Source organism: Podarcis cretensis, assembly GCF_951804945.1.
Source record: "Podarcis cretensis genome assembly, chromosome: Z".
NCBI classification, from domain to species: Eukaryota; Metazoa; Chordata; class Lepidosauria; order Squamata; family Lacertidae; genus Podarcis; species Podarcis cretensis.
In genome coordinates, this window is record NC_137184.1 from 15,120,958 (window position 1) to 15,143,632 (window position 22,675).

General features: G+C 47.7%; 1 protein-coding gene across 2 annotated transcripts in view; it reads left to right on the forward strand.

The window, feature by feature from the left end:
- The first annotated feature begins 1,233 nt into the window (after nt 1-1,233).
- The window catches only part of FIBCD1 (fibrinogen C domain containing 1), a 69,681-nt gene continuing 48,239 nt past the window's right edge, over nt 1,234-22,675 (forward strand). Inside the window, exons 1-2 of one of the 2 annotated variants that reach the window (XM_079961383.1) lie at nt 1,234-1,338; nt 1,965-2,060. In XM_079961383.1, coding sequence (XP_079817509.1) covers nt 1,989-2,060 — 72 coding nt within the window. In that variant the 5' untranslated portion in view covers nt 1,234-1,338; nt 1,965-1,988. Of the gene's footprint in view, nt 1,339-1,441; nt 2,061-22,675 lie in introns of those variants that run through there. The other variant, XM_079961382.1, reaches the window with a different exon arrangement.

Below are 22,675 nucleotides of genomic sequence, written 5' to 3' on the forward strand. Positions count from 1 at the left end.
CTGACCCAGCCTGGAGATTCCGTGCAGGCAGGCGTTCTGCCTAGCCACAACTGGCTGTCCAAAGCCTCGTAGCGCAGCGGAGCCTGCATGTGAAACGCTTCACCTTGCTGGCTGTTTTCTGCCCTCAAGGAGCGCGCGACTGAAGTAGCTCCCTCGTGAAGCCTGGGGGCTAGAGGGGCCAGGAAAAATGTAACCGTGCGCAGGAGCCAACTCCTTGGGGCTGTGGGGGGCTTCGGCCCCCGCAATAAAATATTTGAGGCAACAAAGTTGATGGACATTCCCATTCAAATAGTGTGTGTGCACTGCATCATGTGATCGATTATGCAGGGCGGGGCTTACCTGGGGCCCCACAATATTTTATTCAAGTTGGCACCCTATAACCGTGTGGTGTGGTGGGGCGGGGGGAAAGGTTCGTGCCTACCCCACCCCGCCCATTCACGCACAGCAGGCGTCGCTTGAGGGCGCCCTGTTCAGGTGCGGAAGGAAGGAAGCTGCACGTGTGAACGCAGCCCGAAGCCAAGCAGGTTGCAGAGCGGTGGGTAAAGGGGAGAAAAAGAGAGTTGCGACTGAGGAGCGGTTAGAAGATAGGGCACGTTTTCATTAAGAACTTTCTGGTGTGTACTTATGTGTGAGTGAACGCCTCCCTTCCTGTATGTAAACGAGTGAATGTGTGTTTCCATCTTCTGGGAGTGCTGGTTCCCCTGGGGAGAGAAGGAATAGAGCCTGCTGCATTATTATCATTAGTAATATTAACATTACTTTCAGTAGTATTCGTAGTAATAGTCCTCCAGCCTACCCATCCTCTTTAGATGCTAATGTACATTGTTTCTCAGTGGAACATAGGAATCTGCCTCATACTGTAAGCCCGCTTACCCACCTAGCTCAAAATTGTTTACACTGACTGGCAGCGGCTCCCCAGGGTTACAGAATGAGATTCCTCCGATATCCGTGATATCGATAGTAACAGCAATACTAGTATGTATACTAGTAATAGTAGTATAGTAGCACTAAGCTATACAATACTATGCTACTAGTAGTAGTATCGTAGCTTAACAATTATTATAACGCGCGGAGGTACGGAAGGCGATCGCCTCGCTACGCGTCTCCAAGTTCACACGCGCAAGAAACTCGTGCTAGCCTGACGCGCGCGCGCGGAGGAACCTCGCGTCTCGGCACCCCCACACCTCATCCCGCCGCGCTGCCTGCTTCGGCTTTCCCTAAGCGGCAGAAGTGCCGCGAGCTTCGGCCAGACAGCTTCAGTACCCGCTCCCACCCCTCAACATACGCCCGCGCGCCCGCCCCACCATCAGCATTCCCAAGAGGGGAAGTTTTCTCTAGGTGGGTCATCACCATCGCCTCCCCTCCCTCCCTCCCTCCCTCCCTTCCTTCCTCCCTTCCTTCCTTCCTCCCTCAAGTAGCCCTTCATTACCCCCCCCCCCCCCGCCACGCACGCACATCCTTCCTGCAAAAGTGGGCTTGTTTTGTCTAGCCAAAAAGAGAAAGAAGAGGGGATTGCCTGGAAACACAGAGAGAGAGATTCCCCCTCAGTTTCTTGCAGATGCGGCAGGTCCCTCCCCGTCTCCGCTCCAAATCTTCCTGAGATCCTGGCAGAAAGAGAGCGAGGGAGGAGGGAGGGCGGGAGAGCGAGCGAGCGAGCGAGCGAGCGAGCGAGCGCAGGTAAAAGGATCTGCTAAGCTAGAGGAAGGAACCTCAAGACCCCACCAGGAGGCAAAATTGCTCTGTGCGTTTTCCTATCCAGCCCTTTTCTCTTCCCAGCGCTTGGGAAGCAATCCTTTGCCTGTCTTCTTCCTGCTTCTCGTTTGGAACTCCTTTTGGTGGGCGGGGTGGTGGTGGTGGGAGAGAGACTCTCTCCATCACACCCCCTTGGGTACCACTTTGGAGTTGCGGCATCGCCGGGGCGACCCTCAGTTGCGTTTGTGGGATCTGTGTTTTATCTCCACCAGTCTTTTCATCACCTTATCCAGAAGATGGTCAACGATCGATGGAAAAACGTGGGGGGAGCCTCTCAGCTGGAAGACGGTCCGCAGGAGAAATCCCAGGTAAGCATTTTTTTAAAAAAAAAAATATTAAGTGAGGATGGTGGTCTAAGAGAGGCAAGGAATAGAAGAACGGGGATAGGAGGATAAACCCTGAGTGAAGGAGAGAGGAACTGGTATCGATGGAGAAAGAGAGATGTACAAAAGGAAATTGGAGGGGGGCACAATTGGATGTTTAATTTGGATTAGTTACCCCCATTTATACTTACAATCAGGTGGTTAATATGGGGCTAAATAGGAGGATCTGATCCCTTCCCAACAATACACATGCTATATTAATATTCCTCTGCACTTGAAGATGCAACCATCTCCATCCAGAGTCACTCTAGATTAAAAGGATGGAGGCTTTGGATTGGACAGGATACAGGATGCACTGCTTTCTCTCTGTTTCTTAGAAAACCAGCCACCCAAAAACTTTTTTTATCCTCCTGTTGATGCTCCTCTCCCCTTCCTGTGCCCAGTCCTGTAATGTGACTGCAGTATCTTTGCACAAAATTAAAAAGATGTAGAAGTATTTGGGGACACGCGGATGGTACACTTTGCCCATTCAGCCATGTGAGGTGGTTTCCCTCTTAGCTGCCAGTCAACCCACTGGCTGATCTAGCTCAGGACCAGCTCTCCATGGGTTTTAGATGGGGAGCCTCTCCCAGCCCTACCTGGAGATGCCAGGGATCAAACCTGGGACTTTCTGCATGCAAAGCAGATGTTCTGTTGCCAATCAAGGCCCTTCCATTAAAAATACAAATAGGATCCTAGTCGCTGGGATTCAGTATAGACATAAGGGGATGTCTTATGTCAGATCATTGGTCCATTTAGCTCAGTACTGTCCACACTGACTGGCAGCAGCTCTCCAGGACTTCAGGCAGGGAGTCTTTCCCAATTCAGCTTGGAGATGTCAGGGACAGAAACTGGGACCTTCTGCATGCAAAGCAGTTGCTTTACCACTGAGCTGTGAGCTTTCCCTGAAAAGCAAAGCAAGATGCTAGTCCTCATAATTCTGAATCAAGAGCTGAATTAAATAGAGATATAGGAAGGTGTTTTATACTGAGACAGACCACTGGTCCAGTTAGCTCAGGATCAGCTGCTCTCTAGGGGTCTCAGACAGGGAGTCTCATACCAACCCTACCTGAAGATGCTGTGGGTTGAACCTGGTACCTTCTGCATGGAGGACATGCTGTGCTACTGAGCTACAGCCCTTGCCAGTAACAAAAACACAATAAACTGCCTTATAGTGAGTTCATCTGCTATACTGATGGCCAGCTGCTCCCACAGCGTTTTCCCCCAGCCCTACCTAGAGATGCCGGGGATTGAACCTGAGATCTTTCACCTGAAGAGCAGGTAGTCTACAACTGAGCTAAGCCCCTTTCCCTAAAAGTAAAGATTCTAGTCCTCATAGTTTTAAATACAAGTGTACAGGAACATAGGTAACTGTCAGACCATTGGTTCCACCTACCATCAGTACTGTCTACACGGAACGGCAGCAGCTCCCCAGGATTTCAGGGCAGTGGGCATTTGCAGACATACCTGGAGGTGCTGGGAATTGAACTTGGAGCCTTCTGCATGCAGAAGCAGGTATCCCATCCCATCAAATGAAATCATGTTCCAGGCTTTAGACTCCTGAATTAAAGGCTGATTTCAACAGGAACATAGGAAAGTGGTTTCTATTGGGTCAATCCATTGGGCCCATCAAGCTCAGTGCTGTCTATCTCCTGGGGTTTCAAGCAGGGAGAGTTTCCCAGTCCATGCCAGGGACTGAACTGGGACTCTTTGCTTCCCAGACAGATGCTCTAAAACTGAGCTATGGATGCCCTTTGTGAGCAAAGGAAGCTGTCTTGTTCAGAGCCAGACCCCTGGTCCATCTAGTTCAGGACTGTCTACATTGACTGGCAGTAGCCCTACAGGGTTTCAGGCAAAGGGTGTGTCTCCAACTCCTGCCTGGAGTCTGAGCCTGGGACCTTCCGCATGCAAGGCAAGATGCCCAACCACTGAGCTACAGCTCTTTTCCCTAAAAATAAAGCAAGATTGCATTGCAGGGGGGTTGGACTAGATGATCCTCAGGGTCCCTTCCAACTCTACAGTTCTAAGATCACAGACCTTGTGGCTCCGAAGGAAAGACTGGTTTTAAAAAAAGAACTTAGCATAAGTCAGACATGGGTCCACCTAGCCCAAGATTGTCTGCACTGACTGACAGCTGCTCGCCAGAGCTTTCAGGCAGGGAGTCTTTCCCAGCCCCACCTGGAGGTGCTCTTGGGGATTGAACCTGGGACCTTCTGCATGCAAAACAGATGTTCTGCTGCTGAGCTCTGGGCTGTCTTCTTCAAACCATCACCCCCTTCCCCATGCTGCCAAGTTGAGTGGCATCCGGTCATCCACTGCTGCCAGGATAGGGGTGGAGGACGCAGGTGCATGGCTAGCAGCAGTCTTTGGAACAGGTGCTCTCTCTGAAACACTGTGGAGTTGGGTGGCTGGGAGCCCATCCTCCGCCCTGGCAACCCTCACCTCTGTTTGTGCGAGATTAGCAGGCGTGCACAGGTCTCTCGCTGGAGTTTCAGGATGGCAGGCTCTGTACATTCACTCCCAGCTTCACCCTCCTGCGCACACACACGCAACCTTCCCCAGGGACCCTCTTGGAACCTGTGTTGCTGGCTGTTGGCAAAATCCTCCTTGAATTATTTAGTTTATTTATTTACAGACAGAATGTCACTCTCTTTCTCTCTGACTCAGAGGCTGAGCCACAAGACAGGCAAATGGATAAACAGGATGGGGGAGAGGGGGAATGACACTCCCCACCTTGCACACACACTCTCTCCAAAGCACCTATAGAAAACTCACATGTTCCCTTAAGAGCGCAGAGGCACTCTGGTGTTGCAAGAAATGGTATTGATTGATTGATTGATTGATTGACTGACTGACTGCATTTGCATGTACATGGTTCTCTCCAATTGTTGTGAGGTAGGTTAGGCTAAGAGAGGTAGTGAGTGGCTCAGTGTCTCCCAGTGAACTTCATTGCCGGATGGGGATTAGTCTAGTGCTCTAACCACTACACCACAGTGGCTCTTGATGACAGTAGGCAGAAGACAGGTAGCCCAAGCTTTAGGCAGAGTCAGAGCCAATTAGAAGGGGAGCCAACTAATTCTAGTTTTGTCTTCCACCCCTTCTACAAGGGGCAACACTGAGACTAAGGAGGAAGAAGTTGACAGCCAGGAGCACCCGCTGGACTCCTTGTGAGTAAGAAGACAGGCAAGTGGGTTTTGCCTGGGGGAAAAGGTTGGTGGGGCAGTGCCCCTTTCACCCAAATGGGCAAGCCTCTAGTACTTTCAGTACACAATTGGAACAGAATCTCCAGGCTCAGAAGCAGTCTACTGCAATTTTAGATGCCAGAGACAAACAACTAGCGAGAGCTGCTGCCTTCAAGTCCAGCTTCTGGGTGTCATGGCTGGCCATAAGAACACAAGAAATGCCTGCTGGATCAGGCCAATGGCCCATCTAGTCTGGCATCCTGTCCTCCCAGTGACTAACCAGATGCTTCAATAAGGAAACTGCAAGCAGGACCTGAGCAGAAGAGCAAGACTCCCCTGCAGTTTCCAGCAACTACTGTTCAGAAGCATTACTGCCTCTGACTACATGGGCCCCCTTTGGCCTGCACCAGCAGGGATCTTCTAAGGTTCTTACTTATTTTAAACAAGATTTATATTCCACTGTTGTAAATTGATTATTGTTATTAGTATTACACAGCACCCTGGGGTCAATTTGGATGAAGTGCTGTTTAGGATCGTTAAAGAACAAACACATACACAGGAAGCACTGCCTGTGCTGCTGGGAATGTGCATGAAGCCTGGCACAATGAAGACTCCTTTTAAGGAGGAGTATGCAGTAGTAGGGGACGCAGGTGGCACTGTGGGTTAAAGCCTCAGCGCCTAGGACTTGCCGATCGAAAGGTCGGCGGTTCGAATCCCTGCGGCGGGGTGCGCTCCCGCTGCTCGGTCCCAGCGCCTGCCAACCTAGCAGTTTGAAAGCACCTCCGGGTGCAAGTAGATAAATAGGGACCGCTTACCAGCGGGAAGGTAAACGGCGTTTCCGTGTGCGGCTCTGGCTCGCCAGAGCAGCGATGTCACACTGGCCACGTGACCCGGAAGTGTCTCCGGACAGCGCTGGCCCCTGGCCTCTTAAGTGAGATGGGCGCACAACCCCAGAGTCTGTCAAGACTGGCCCGTACGGGCAGGGGTACCTTTACCTTTACCTTTTATGCAGTAGTAGAAGTAAAATAGCCTGGAGAAGTGTGCAACAGTAATGTAAAATAATGTCGGGGTGGGGAAACTTTTTAAACCCAAGGGCCACATTCCTTGGGGGGGGCATATTCCAGTGACATGTGGGGAGCCAGAGGGGAAAGAAGGACAAGCAATGGATGCAAATGTTACTTTAGACTTGTTTCTATGTTTACATGCACACACCTCTCTCCATCCTCCGTGCAGAGCTTTGCCACTGAGATGCAACTCCCTTTTTGTTCCTGCCAACAACCCTTTGCTGCCTCAGCCTAGTTCTCTCTGAACCTTCCATCCTCCTGTGAGAAGGGGGAAACACACTACATTTTATGCTACACATGCTACTCACTGGATGCTAGATCTCTGGGACTGTTTTGGGGCATCAGAACCCTGTCCCCCTACCAAAACATAGGAGACTTGATAAACCACCCTTTCTCATCTAGAATATGTTTCTCTGCCTGTTCTCTCCCTCCCCAAATCTCTCAAATCAGCAGACCTTGTAACAGCCAAAATTGGATAATTTCTTTGCAAAAGGATTCTCCTTGTACTGCATCCTCCCTGCCAAGGATTTTGATAATATGACTTCCATTCTAATGTTTAGCGGAGACATCAGATTTGCTGTCCTTCCTTTTGTGTGTGCCCCCCCCCCCCGGCCCATCTGCTGATTTCAGTAGAATTTACTTCCAGTTTTAGTGTGCAAAAGACTGCAGCTGTGGAGAGCAGGCCCTACATATAACATGTGTTGAGAGTGGGGGAGAGAACTTGTGACTCTCCATGAATTGTTGGACTCCAGCTCTCATTGTCCCTGACTATTGGCAGTTGTTGACTAGGGCTGATGGGAGTTGGAGTCCAACAGCACCTGGTGGGCCACGGGCTTTCTTTTCTGGCTTCACACCTTTGTGAGATCCCTAACTTGTTGGGAGCTTTGTGTAGGACAAGGATACAGAGCCTGTTTGTGGTGTGTGCATGTCAAATTGTAAACAGTAAGGTCTGCTGTTGCAGTTAACATACTAAACTCAAAGTAGCTTCCAAAAAATATACTGGCATATTTACAGGCTCTCAAGTCTCAAATATTGAAATGTACCTTTCCTAATGAACCAACTAATGCTTCAGTTTACAGTATTCACTTACCAACTAAAGCTTACTGCCTGTGTTCTGCCTCCGCTGTCAGAGGCAATCTGCTTCTGAGTATCAGTTGCTGGGAAGCACAAGTGAGAAGAATGGTTGTTGCACTCAGGTACTGCTTGTAGGCTTCTCATAATGGGACTCTTGTCTAGCCACTTAACCCTTCAATACATTATGGTTTGCAAGGGACTTATCTACACATTATCACTACACTTTTATTTTGAAGGAAAAGCAGCCATGTACTCTCCCCTCTCCCAAGAAAGATTGGGGGCTTTCTCTCCTCCTCCTCCTCCACCTCCTCTTGCTTCATTTATTACATTTTATCCCACCTTTCCTTCAAGAAGCTCAATTACATACTTCTCCATCTCCCCATGTAATCGTCACAACAACCCTGTGAGGAATGTTGGGCTATGAGCAAGCGTCTGGCCAAAGCTCACCCAGTGAGCTTCATGACTGAGTGGTGGATTTGAACCCTGGTCTCCCAAGCCCTTGTCCTGCACTCTAACCATTGCACCACATTGGGTCATTGTTACCTCCAAAAAGGTGCTGTTTTTTGGATCAGGGCCCTCCCTGCATGACTACTTCCCCTTTGTATGATGAATAGGCAAAACAAAACAAAACCAGCCATACTATTACTAAAAAAGAGGGTGTTTTTTTAAATTAAGGTTTACTCAGAGTAAACCTATTGAAATGAATGGACCTAACTTAATATTTTTCAATTTCAATGGGTCTGTTATGGAAAAAAAAAACTTATTTGAATACATCCCAGAGTATTTTAACACAATGCATAGTTTGACCTACTGAGTTTGGCCTAATTTTCAGAGCCAAATGACATGTCACATTAACTGATATCAATACAAAAGCAATGTTTATCTTCAGGAATAAAGAGAAATGTGTTTGAGCGCCCCTTGAGACTAGCTCTGAATAAGGTTCTTTCTAGTAGAAAATGGAATGAATGTTCAGAGATGACAACTAGCTTCCTCAGTTGTCTCAATGCACCATCTGATGAAGGTGGTTGTCACAGAATCTTAGGCCATTTTGCATTAAAAAAAAATAAAAAAGCATATTCAAAATTAGTCCTTTAGAGAAACACATTTCTCTAAAGGTGTTTTTAACTTCTCTACTTAGAACTGGCCACATAGAAACACAGAATCACTGAACTGTGGAGTTGAAAGGGACGCATCTATTCCAACTTGCAATGCAGGAATCACATATTTTCCTTTGGGGGGAATAAACAGCTTTGTTTGGGGGATCCCAATCTGGAATAGGGGAAATCAGATAGATTAAGGTGGGAAGTGTTAATCTTGCCCATTGCTGCAATTCTCCCCACCTTCCTACACACCAGAGTTCTAGTCCTGATCAGATCACTACCACCTTCCCTAGCTGCTATCTAAAGCATTTCAAAAACATTTTCCAGACCACACTTACATTGTTTTTTTAAAAAAAATGCTTACTGACCCTAGTATTTTTGTAACTATCCTTTGACATGCAAATTATGCTTTCTTATGTGCTCATTCTTTGGCATGAAAGAAACAATCATGGAAGTGCTCATTTAAAAGTTGCTGAAGTGCTTTAGGTCCAGGCAGAGGGAATTTGGGTTGTTGATATCACATGCACCAGCCAATAGCTCATCCCATTCTATAAACATCCCTCCCGTTTAGGCTGTTGGAAACGTCTGTAATCCTTTTTCTTTTTCAACACATGCAAATGAGATGTTTGTACTGAATTTGATGAGGGCACTTTTGTAAGCTGAGCATAGAACCTGCCTTTGCCAATGTTTGAAAGTGTCTTTCACAGCTGACTCGGTTAGTGAGTGCCTTGTCAGGAAGACAACCAGGTTCTCTGAGATTTGGGAGCATGAGATCTAATCCTCCCAGACCACAATCCCACTTAAAAGTGTTGTGTGGTGTAAAATCCTCCCTAGAAAGGCAACAGATGCAGTGGCTCAGACTAGATTACAGGAAAGAAGTACCGTGAAGGGGATCAATCCTTGTTATCACAGCAGGAGGTGAAACACAATAGTTTTTTATTTTTTTAAAAAAAGGAAGTTATGAAACTTTGTGTGTGTGTGATTGTGTGCGTGTGTGTGTGTGTGTAAGCCAGAAAAGTATCATGCAACACATTCAGAAGGAATTACGTTGCAAGCCATGGTTCAACACCAGCTTGTTTCTCAGTGATCTGGTTAAGCCCTGGAGTGTTTTGCCTTGGAAGGGCTGCAACAGGATAGTTATTGCTTCATATTGGTAAGGAATGTACGCTATAGATCATGTCAATGCCATGGGCTCAAGGACCATGTGTGCTATTGGAATAGAGGGGGCGCAGATGGAAACCTGTGAGTTCCCCTTTCTTATAAGAGCCTGCTGGATCAAGCCTATGGTACAGCTAGTCCAGCTTTCTGCTTCCCACAGTGGCCATCCAGGAAGGAAGGCACATGCAACAGCACTCTCCCAACTTGTGTTCCCTAGCATCTGGTATTCAGAGGCACACAGCTGCAGACAGTGGAGGGAGAACATAGGACGAGCCTTGCTTAATCAGGCCATTGGCTCTTCTAGTCCAGCATCCTGTTCTCACAGAAACCAACCATATACCTGTGGGAAACCCACAAGCAGGACCTGAGCACAAGAGCACTCACCTGCTGTGGTTTCCAGCACCTGGGATTCAGAATCATTACTGCCTCTGACCTTGGAAGCAGAACATAGTCATTATGTCTAGTAGCCTTAAAGGTAAAGGTAAAGGGACCCCTGACAATTAGGTCCAGTCGTGGCTGACTCTGGGGTTGCGGCGCTCATCTTGCTCTATAAGCTGAGGGAGCCGGTGTACAGCTTCTGGGTCATATGGCCAGCATGAGTAAGCCGCTTCTGGCCAACCAGAGCAGCACATGGAAATGCCATTTACCTTCCCACCAGAGCGGTACTCATTTATCTACTTGCACTTTGATGTGCTTTCAAACTGCTAGGCTGGCAGGAGCAGGGACCGAGCAACAGGCGCTCACCCCGTCATGGGGATTTGAACCGCCGACCTTCTGATCAGCAAGTCCTAGGCTCTGTGGTTTAACCCACAGCACCATCCTCCATTAATTAGCCTTATCCTCCATATATCTTCTTTTAAAGCCATCCAGGTTGGTGGCCATTGCTGCCTCCATCGTGGGAGCAAGTCCCATAGTTTTAACTGTGTGCTGTGTGAATAAGTCCTTTGCTTTGTCTGTCCTGAGTCTTCCAGAATTCAGCTTCATTGGATGTCCATGCACTCAGGGGCAGAGTACATAGCTACCTCATGCTTCAGGCCCCAGATGTATGCCCTTAAGTTCATGCCTAAAAGAGCCAGGCAAAAGAGCAACCAGCCTTACGTTCTGAGCACTGTCTTGTCTACCTGAGAACGTGGGCAGCTTTGTTTGGAAGTCAGAAGAGATGATCAGCCTATAAAAACTGCTTTGTTACAGAGTCACACCACTGGCTAGCTTTGCTAGCTGCTTTGACTGATGTAGATCTCCGGGGGTCCCAGTCCCAATTTCTGCCCAATATCCTTTTGTAGTTTGAGATGCCAGGGATTAGATCCGGGGCATTCTGCATGCAAAACATGTGCTCTGCCACTGAGCTGCAGCCTAGCTGCATAATCCTGTTTTATTCAGCATCTAGTTCAGTATTGACTAACTGTGAACAGCTCTCTAGGGGCTCAAGCAAAGGGAGACTTTCCCTTTACTCACCCATTAACTGCAACTCTGGTTTTAAAAACTGGAGATTCCAGAGACCAAACCTGGGGACTTTCTATATACAAAGCTTGAATTCTGCAACTGGACTCTGCACTCTTCCTCATGGTTGGATTACTGCAATGTACTCTTGGGAGGGTTAGCCTTGGGGTTGGTCCAGAGGCTTACAGATGGTGCAGAACATGACACCTAGGTTGCTTGTGAGGGTCAGTTACCACCAGCATATAACACCCTACTTGATTTGCACTGGCTGTCAATCTACCAGGCCAATTTCAAAGTTTTGGTACTAACCTGTAAGTCCCTGTACAGCTTAGGACCAGGTTCCTTGAGAGACCATCTTATTCCTTATACACCCAGTAGATCTGTGCATATTGTGGGAAGTTTCTCTGAGAAGTTCCAAAGATCTCAGTAACCCACTCTGAAGTTATTCACAGCAGGGCCTTCCATGTGGCTGCCCCTGTTCTGTGGAACAGCATTCCTCTTTGAGAGACAGAGGTGCCCACTTTCTGCACTATCTGAAAACAACCAGAGATAGGTTTCCCCAGTTGGATAAATGAGTCTTTGCCATGAGCGTCCACTTGTTAGGGTTTCAGTCTTGTTTTAAATGTATTTGCTGTATTAAAAAACCAAAAAAAAAAAAACTGTTACGCATAAATTGCCTGGAGATAGTGGTATAGGAAGGTAATTAATAAATTAATGGTAATAATAACTACTACAACAGCAACAGCTCATACTTGAAACAGTCAGTGGCTATTGCTTTGGGGAGAATGTGCCCGTAGCAGTGCTGGCTGGCATCTTTTGGGACTGGCATGGTAGACACCGGCGGAGGAACAGGGGTATGGGGGGAGCACACCACCCCCGGCGGCATGATCCCAGTGGGGTGCCATTGTGGCTGCCCCCCACCCCTGCTGGGCACCACGCCCCCGCAGGAGGTGCACCATGCCCCCAGGATGCGTGCCATGCCCCTGCGGGCGGCACACCACACCCCCGGGACATGCGCCAGCCATGCCCCCTTGCCTGCTCTCCACCCCCCCACCCGCTGAAGCTTGAAGCTCCACCACTGATGGTAGATAGCCATGAAGCCAACAATAGGTGGCGCCAGAGCCAATGAAAGGTGGAGCAAGGGCCAATGACAAGCAGAGCCAACCAATCCATGGTGGCTGGGACTCTTTGGCACTGGTGGGGCGGAAGCCAGGAGCACCAATAGCAGATGAATCCAGGACTATTCGCTACCAGGTCATAGGAGGGCAGGCAGCTGTGCGGGGGGCAGACTGATATTGTTTGGGCAGTACCACAGTTGCTTTCATGGACCAGCCTCCACTACTCATGTTAGATTTCCAAAAGAGAAATAATGGTATATATATTTCACATGGACGCTCCCACCCCAAAATATATTTTCTCTCTGAAGTTAAGCCCTATTGATTTTTGATGGAGTTAACTTTCAAATAAGCATGCTCAGGAGTCCTTAGGATGTATCGACCAACAGCAATAAAAGTGTTCTAATGATGTAAAAAGGGCCTTCAAATGACCAGGAGGGTCCAGCAATGGTGTGTGAGCACGTGTGAAGTACTTGCTGGGGGAAGAAGGTGTCCTGGCCTCCCCCCTCAAATTCCTCCCCCCCCCTGGCCCCCCCCTGTGATTCAGAGAAGCAAGTTCTGTCCTGGTGATCCTCAGATGTTGATCAATTGGGAAGGGATTTCAGATTAGTGTATTGAAGACGATAAAGGGACTTGCGAAGACAAATCCAAGAGGATGGGCTGAAAGAGCAGAGGGTGTTTAGCTTACAGAAAAGAAGATTAAGTGTCCAGGGGGGAGATGACAAAAGGATATTCAAATATTTAAGACAACCTTATGGATAAATCTGTGACGGCTATTAGATTTCTATCCTCTCCTTCATCACAAGAAGAACCTGCTGAATCAGGCCAGTGCCCCATCTAGTCCAGTCTCATGTTCCCACTGTGGCCACTTGGATGCTTGTGGAAAACCTGCAAGCAGAGCCTGGGCATGAGAGCCTTCTCACAGCAACTGGTATTCAGAAGGATTACTGCTTCCCATTGTTCTGGCAGAGCATAGCTGTTCTGGTTTACAGCCTCTCAGTGGTAGAAGTTTTGCTGCACATTCAGAAGGTCCCATGTTCAACCCCATGTGTCTGAGGGCAGGGCTGGAAAAGACTCTTGTCTGGGACCCTGGACTACTGCTGACAGTCAGTGTAGATAATACTGAGGTAGATGGATGAACGGTCTGTCTCAGATTAAGGCAGCTTTGTGTGGGCTTGGTCTTTGGTTCACAGTTTGTTCGTTTGTTTTTGTTTTTTTGAGTTTTATTTATTAACGTTCTTATGTTACATCAGCAAATATTATCATTTACATCACAGGGCTTATTATAATATAATTTTAAGCATGTATGCAAAGTTTATATACAAAGTTTATATACCTAAAGAAAAGAAACGAGGACAAAAAAACTATTCCAAAATCATATATGTACCAACACTTTGGACTTCCTATCTATCCCGTTGTATACTCCTTTTTTACAAATGAATGCTCTCTTATTATTGTATATTTTTTTACATTTCATCCAATACATTCCTATATCAATATGTACCCTTGGTCTTATTTCTCAACTCCGTCTCTCTCCAGCGTCAATCGAATGCTAGCATAGATGCTACGCTAGCATTTGGTTCACAGTTTGAAAAGACTCAAAAGAAAAGAAAGGAGATTCCAGCTAAAGATTAGGAAGAACTTTCTGACAGCAGAAGCTGTTTGACAGTGGAACAAGCTCCTTTGGAGGAGGTTTTCAAACAGAAGTTGGATGGTCATCTGCCAGGGATTCTTTAGCTGTGACTCCTGCATTGCAGGGGTTGGACTAGATGACCCCCAGGGTCCCTTCCAACTCTACAATTCTGTGATTCCGTGCTCAAGGAATGCTGCTCAGGATTTAGGGCCATGACAAATTTCCAATGTTTGGAGGTTGGCAGTGGTTATTATGCAGTGATGTAGGAAGGAAGCCTATTGTACATGCTCAAAGCCATTATCTTCTTTTCACATGTCTAGCAGCAAAATGGGACTAAGGAGCTGGCATTCTGTTGTCCAGAGCCTATGAAAACTCTGATGCCAGCTCTGCCCCCGCCTCCCTCTCTGTCATAATTCCCTGCAGCTGCAGGTGAGATAAAAGCATCAGTTATGCAGCTGCCCCTGACTCCCTGCTGGGCGTCTCATGGGACAGATTTTGGCTGCTCCTTCCTCTCTCTGCCTCCCTCCAGCTGCATGCATCTTAGAGCTCTCCCAGGGAACTTCTGCCATCTGCTGTCTAGCACTTGGGGTGAGGAGGGAGGGCGACTTCAATCTTGCATCTCTCTTGAAACCTTGCTGAGGTTTTCAGCATCCATACAGATTCTGCAACAATTTGTCCAGAACTTGAATTTCTACCGCTCTAGTGCACTGTTTTAAAAAATCGAGTTTTTATGACGTCGTATACAGGAGTGAGGGACGCAGGTGGCGCTGTGGGTTAAAGCCTCAGCGCCTAGGACTTGCCGATCGAAAGGTCGGCGGTTCGAATCCCTGCAGCGGGGTGCGCTCCCGCTGCTCGGTCCCAGTGCCTGCCAACCTAGCAGTTCGAAAGCACCTCCGGGTGCAAGTAGATAAATAGGGACCGCTTACCAGCGGGAAGGTAAACGGCGTTTCCGTGTGCGGCTCTGGCTCGCCAGAGCAGCGATGTCACGCTGGCCACGTGACCCGGAAGTGTCTCCGGACAGCGCTGGCCCCTGGCCTCTTAAGTGAGATGGGTGCACAACCCCAGAGTCTGTCAAGACTGGCCCGTATGGGCAGGGGTACCTTTACCTTTACCTTTATACAGGAGTGAACAAAGCAAAACCATTAACAAACAATACTGGTCTGCTGCATAACAACGGAACATGTCAAGAAAAGAGGGGGGTATTCTATACATCACAAAGGCAAATGAAGGTATCTATACCACTGTGGTGAATGAGTCTTTCGGGGTTCTCTCCCCCTCCCCCATGCTTTTGAACAGCAGGTAAGCACCCCTGGGACTGGCTCCTTTGAGCTCACTGCCTTTCCATTGTTTAAATGCTGTTGTCACAGAGCTTGGAAATGACTAACATAAAAGGTGAGGCTAGCTAATTGTGTCTCTTTTAATCAGATAGGACTTTTAATCATGGTCTCTTTTGAGCAGACAGGTCTAAACTAGTGTTCACCCTCCTGAAGTCCTCTCTGTGACTGAGCAAAAGTGGAAATGAAGTGGTTCAAAGGCAAACGTTACCCATAGTGGCTTAGGGTTGTCACCAGTGATTTGAAAAATATTTGTGCAGTTAGGTGGAGCCAGGGTGGGCTTTGACCGGGCAAAAGGTGGAGCTTGATGAGTTCTTAATGGATCAGGAGGCAGAATGGGGTAGTTTCTACACAACAGCGGCACAGCCTAGAAACATTTGCTGCATCAGGAGCCGTGCCATGGAATGGAGCCCATGGGGTTTCCTGTGTCAGGAGTTGGACCCTGAGAAATGTTGTTATGCTGTGCAGTCAAGCCTAGAGGGTTTTGTTTTTTTACTGACAGGAGGTGGAGCCTTGGAGATGTTGCTGCCTCAAGTGGTGGAGATGGGTTGACTTGGAGCCTGATAGCAGGCAAAGCTTGATTGATTATGGGTCCGTCCAGCAGGGCTCTTCTTAGGTTATATTCTTATGATCCAGGAGGTAGCAGGCGACCATCCTAACTAGTATCCATGGATAGCCTTATCCTCAGTGAATTTGTCAAATGTCATTTTAAAGCTATGGTTCACAATCAGCCATCACCCACACATTGTGGTACCAGAGTAAGGACATAAGGACAACCCTGCTGGATCAGGCCAGTGGCCCATCTAGTCCAGCATCCTGTTCACACAGTGGCCAACCAGATGCCTTAAAGGGAAATTTGCAAGCAGGATCTGAGCACAAGGACACTCTCCCCTCTTGCAGTTTCCAGCAACTGGTGATCAGAAGCATTCCTGACTCTGACCATGGAGGCAAAGCCAAGCCATCATGGTTGGTAGCCATTGATAGATGATGCAGGACAGGCGAATGAAAGGACTTCTTCATGCAGCAGACAGTTGAACAATGGAACTCACTCCTGCAGGAGGCAATGATGGCCACCAACTTAGATGGCTTTAAAAAGAGAATTAGACATGGAGGAGCACAAGGCTATCAATGACTGCTAGCTACAACAGGGGTGGACTTGGGTCTTTCAAAATTCAGTGGCCCCTGTGCAAGGCCAAAATTCAGCCCACCTCTTGCCTTCCATTCTGAGTGTGTACTCCGTCATAGTTGTGGCGCCCTCCTTGGCTTGGCTCCCAGTGTGGAGGGACCAGTCATGCTGCCCTGAATCTGCTTTATAGCTACAATGGCTATGGTCTGCCTCCACAGTTTTGCTTCTGCACACCAATGCTGGAAACCGCAGGAGGGGAGAGTCCTCATGTGCTTGGGTCCTTCTTTCCCATTGGGGCATCTGGTTGGCCACTGTGAGAACAGAAGGCTGGTCTAGATGGGCCACTGGCCTGATCCAGCAGCCTCTTCTTATGTTTTTATGTTCTTAATAACATCTCTTTCCCCTTTGCTACATCAGAGATTCTTCATTAGAGGGTGATTTGGGTTCAAGGATATGTAGCAAAGAACTTTGTAATCTGCCATCAGACTCCTGTCCTCTTCTAATCACTCACTCCTATTTCCTCGGGGTGCCCTCGAGGGTGGCGCAGAGCCTGAAATGAGCCAAGAATGTTCCAGCCACTATCTTGGTGCTGGTTCCCGGGCAGTTCCACGGATGAGACATGCTCTCTCTCCCCACCGGCCTTCCCGATCAAAAAGCACCCGATCATTTGCCCCGAGTGACTGCTTGTTCTGTGCATCACTGTGCTTTTCCGAGCTTGCAAGGGGCTTGGAGGATGAGATGAGGCTGTTGTATCAACCCCTCATCTGCTTTCCCCTTTGGTGAGACAAGCTCCTTCGTTCTGCCGTGTTCGTTCCCCGGGCCGGGAGAGCGGCTTTATTCTCCCGGCTCCTTTCATTCTCCGAAATGTGATCTGTCAGTCAGAGCATAAAGCTCTGATCCCTACGAGATGGAGATGGAAGAAGGGGGGAATAGGTGAAAAATAACAGCTCTCATTTCACACCAGCTGGGTCTCACCTCACCCAATCTCACCACATAACAAGCAGGAGTTCTTAAGCATTCTGCTTTGTGGGCCTGTTAGAGGTGCTTTGCTTTTTCAGATTAGGTTTAACAGCCATTGTGACAGCTGCAAACCCCCCCCCCCAAAAAAAATTTTCATTTTAATCACCCTGTATTTAATCACCTAGCAGCATTTCCTTCCAAGTAATTCTGAGGTTTTGCACACCGGGCTCAAACTCACCTAAGGCATCACCTAGCAGAAACCTACCAGATCAGACCAATGACCCATCTAGTCCAGCATCCTTTTCCAGCAGTGCCCACCCAGATGCCTCAACAGTAAGCCCACAAGCAGGGCCTGAGCAGAAGAGCACTCTTCCCTCCTGCAGCTTCCAGAAACTGGTATTCAGAAGCATTGATGCCTCCAAGAGCAAGCATGGGGTGGTGGTTATGAGCGGTGGACTCGTAATCTGGTGAACTGGGTTCGCTTCCCCGCTCTTCCACATGCAGCTGCTGGGTGACCTTGGGCCAGTCACACTTCTCTGAAGTCTCTCAGCCTCACTTACCTCACAGAGTGTTTGTTGTGGGGGAGGAGGGGAAAGGAGATTGTTAGCCGCTTTGAGACTCATTAGGATAGTGATAAAGCGGGTTATCAAATCCAAACTCCTCTTCCTCTTCCTCCTCTTCCTCCTCCTCCTCCTCCTCCTCTTCCAACACTGGAGAAAGAATGGAAAAAGAGCCTGCTGGAACAGGTCAAAGAGCCACCATCCTGTTCTCACAGTGGCCAACCAGATGCCTATTGTGGGAATCCCACAAGTAGGATTTGACCATAAGAGCCGTCTCCTCCCCTGTAAAGGTAAAGGGACCCCTGACCATTAGGTCCAATCGTGACTGACTCTGGTGTTGCAGTGCTCATCTCGCTTTATTGGCCGAGGGAGCCGGCGTACAGCTTCCAGGTCATGTGGCCAGCATGACTAAGCCACTTCTGGCGAACCAGAGCAGCACACGGAAATGCCGTTTACCTTCCCACTGCTAGGTTGGCAGGAGCAGGGACCGAGCAACGGGAGCTCACCCCGTCGCGGGGATTCAAACCGCCAACCTTCTGATCGGCAAGTCCTAAGCTCTGTGGTTTAACCCACAGCGCCACCCGTGTCCCTCTCCTCCCTTGTAGTTTCCAGCAATTGGTATTTCAGAAGCATTACTGCCTCTGACCGTAGACCATAGCCATGTCTAATCCTCTTTTAAAGCCTTCCAAGTTGGTGGCCATCACTGCCTCCTGTTGAAGTGAGTTCTATAGTTTAACTGTGCTGTGTGAAGAAGTCCTTCCTTTTATCTGTCCTCAATCTTCTGACATTCAACTTCATTGGATATTGATGAGTTCTAGTGTTATGAAAGAAAGTTTTCTCTATCCCCACACCACACAAAATGTTAACCTGTTACTCACATTTTATCTGCCAAACACTGCAACCTTTCCCCATAGGGGAGTCACTCCTTAATCTTTTGGGTTGCCCTTATCTGAACCTTTTCCAGCTCTGCAATATCCTTTCTGAGGTGAGGTGACCAAAACCACACATGGTATTCCAAATGTGGTTGTGCCATAAGATTTTTATAATGGAATAATGATACTGGCCATTTTATTTTCAATTCATTTTAAAGGTGAACCAACCCAATTCACATTTTCTGAAACATTATGTGAAGCAAAACATAGCCATCAGTTGAAGTTCACACTTCTCTGAATTTTGGAATGTAGTTCTCTAGCCAAGCAATGTGTATATGAGGGCAAAGTATGCATAACATACATATATTGTCAAAAAGAATATTTTAAAAATGTCTTTGCGACGGGGGGAAATCACTTTGCAAATGTGTATTTTAGGTAAAACTGTACAGACCTCTGCATTTTAGGGATGGGGTGGGAAATCACACTAAAATGCTGGTGAATTTACATGATGACTTCTTTAAAGAATTAAACCCTTCTTTCAAACTGTTATGGAAATGTATAGAACTGAACCTAAGGTTGGGAAAATGAGAAACAGAGAGAAACCGGAATGGATGGATAAACCTGCCCCTGCTCCTGATAATACCAAACACAGGTGCTGCTTCATGTGAAGAGCACTGGAAACAAAACAGGGTGACTGTGAGAAACAAGAGGGAGTTGTTAGTTTGTGGTCAGTAGACACAGAATGCTGAACGTTGTCACAGGGGTCTATGGTGCAGCTTAAGTTGGTTGGATATGTTTGAAGAGGGAGGGAGGGGAATGCAGCTATCCAATAAAAAACATTAATAAAAATGAATGTATATGGGGAAAGAGTGTGCATAAAGATGGCTATATTATTGAGAGCAACAGGCAAACAATCATTGTGTTATGAACATCTGTGCATTGCTCAAAACTGCATTAAAATTGTGTTTATTAGGAGAAATGTGCACTAAAAATTTGCTGACCAGTTTTCATGGGGCCTTACAATTGCAAATTGCTGCAGAAATGTGGAGTATGGAATTTAGGGTTGGAACAAGAAGAAATGGGGGGGGGGGGCTGTAATTGACGGATTCGCCTGTCCCTGGCTCCTGATAATGTGAAACTCAGACGCTGCGTGCCAACAGCACTGGAGCCAAACTGAAATTGACAGATCCCTTCCTCCCTTATCCACAACACCCTTTTTGAGATATGGGCTGACTGCAATAAAACAAAACATGAAGCGGTGTAGCTATAAGCTTTCCCCCTGCTCTGAAACAGGCTGCAACACAGAACAGGGTAGAACAGGCAATGCATACCTTTTTAAAAGAAATTTTGCTGTGGGGCTTCTAATTGATCTGTCTCCAGTAGTCCCTATAGTTCTGCCCCATACATCAGTTGATGAGAAACCTTTCCTCGGGGCAGCTGAGCTCTTACAAATCCAGAAACTGCAGGGATCTTGGTTAGTGTATTCCAATTGCCAAAACAAACAAACCCACAGGCAGTTAAATGCATCTGACTTGTTCAATTTCTCGATCATCAAGAGTCTATTTATGAGACGGAGGGCGACTTTCAAACACCACCAACTTAGTCTTGATGCAATTTATACTTAACTGTTGTTCCTGGCAACTGGTCCCATAATCTCTTAATAAACATCTCAGTCTCACTTGTGTTCCAGAAAGCATCCACCGTGTCATCTGCCTTACGGAAATGTGGACAAACTAAGTGGCTTGATAGCAGGCAGGCTGGAGGGCAACTATGGGGAATGCTGCGATTCGGGTATTAGATAAGACCAGAAGAAGAGCCTGGCTGGTGCATCAAACCAATGGCTCACCGAATCCAGCATCTTTTCCTCACAGTGGTCAGCCAAATTCCTGTGGGAAAACCTCAACTGGAACCAGAGCACAAGAGCCCTCTCACCTCCTGTGGTTTCCAGCAACTGGTATTCAGAAGCTTTATTCCCTCTGACCATGGAAACAGAGCACAGCCATCCTCCATTAATTTGTCTAACCCTCTTATAAAGAATCCTGGGAGCTGTAGTTTGTGAAAGGTACTGAGAGTTGCTAGGAGACCCCCATTCCCCTCACAGAGCTACAATTCCCAAGATGGCTTAACAGTCAATCCCTCTTCCATAGCTCTGTGAGGGGAATGAGGGTCTTATAATTATCCGTACCCTTCACCAACTACAGCTCCCAGGATTTGGGGGTGGGAGGAGCCATGACTATTGTATCATAGTGCAAATGTAGCCATAGTCTGCTCAGAGTCATGTTTGCTTATTTCAATGGGTCTACTCTGCCTGCCTTCTTACTTACAGCTTGAGGGGGGCAGGCAGTTGCGGCCTGCCCGCTTCCTCCTCCTCAGTTTCGTTGTTGCCCTTGTAGAACTCAGCAGGGAGCAAGCTAGGGGCAAAAGTAGAATTAGTTGCCTCTGCCTGTCATTGGCTCTGGCCCCACCAATTACGGGCTCTGGCTCCACCTACTGTTGTAGCCCTTGACTTCTGCCCATGGGCCCAATGAGCGCCAGCCACCGCCACTGGTCCTGAATAATGCGACACTCCATCAACACTGCAGCCCTTTGGCTGAGGAATGCAGAAATGCAAGTTTCCGATATAGTATAAAACTTGGCCCCTGCTCCTTTTCCTCATCGGCGAGGGGAGCACGTTCTGGCTCCGTCTGTTGCTTATTTTTTTGCTTATTATGTAACTGCTTAAAGACCCTCTGGAGATGTCAAAGACCTTCAACAAAGGACGAGGAGAAGGCAGGAGGAAAAACCCATCGCTTTTCAGAATAAAAATCCTCTTTGCTTCAGCGCAAGAGAGAGGTTTTATTTTATTCTTTTTCAGAAGAGGAGGTTGGGCATAGTTTTGGGCACAATTATATTCATGCAGGTGTCTTGCAAATTGCATGGGTGTCAGGTTCTGGGAGATTGCTCATAAAGCTGAAGTTGCGCATAGCCAGAACAACCCAGAAACAACACCCCCCCATAGCTATTTCTCCCTTCCTGGAGCTGGCTCACTGAGCAGGCCTTGCCCCCCTGCCCATACAAACTAGAGAGCTTTTAAGAGAACTTTTAAGCTCTCTGCCTTGCTCACTGTGCCCTGGGAAGGTCTCACGTAGGCTCTGGGAGGTTCCCATGAGAACTCATGAATAATAGAATAATAGAGTTGAAAGGGACCTCAAGGGTCTTCTAGAACCTTACATTTGCCCCTATTGAAATTCATTCTGTAAGTTTGTGCCCAGTTCTTCAATCCGTTAAGGTCATCTTGAATCCCGATTCTGTCTTCCGTGACATTGGCTACCCCTCCCAGTTTGGTGTCATCTGCAAATTGGATGAGCATCCCCTCAATTCCTTCATCCAAGTCATTTATAAAGATGTTGAACAACAGTGGCTGCAGGACAGAACCCTGGGGCACCCTACTTGTCACTTTCTTCCAGGATAACGAGGAACCATTAATGAGCACTCTAGGTTAGATCAGTCAACTAGCTACAAATCCACCTAACAGTTACCTTGTTCAACCCAGATTTTACCAGCTTATCTGCAATAATATCATGGGGGGGGGGGATTGTCAAAAACCTTACTGAAATCAAGATACACTATGTAAGATCTCATACTGCCCCATGAGACCTCGCTAAGGCCACCATGAGCCTTTGTGAGATCATTCCAGAACCCAGTAAGCAAGGGAGAGAAATGGAAGATTCAGGATAGATAAACGAAAGTACTTCCTCATGCAGCCCATACTTGAACTATGTAACTCAATCTAGCAGGAGGCAGTGATGGCCACCAGCTTGGATAGCTTTAAAACAGGATTGGACAAATTCATAGAAAGGGCTATTGATTGCTACTAGCCACGATAGTTATGCTCTCCAACTCCATGGTCAGAGGCAGCGATGCTTCTGCATATCAGTTGCTGGAAACCACAGCAGGGGAGAGT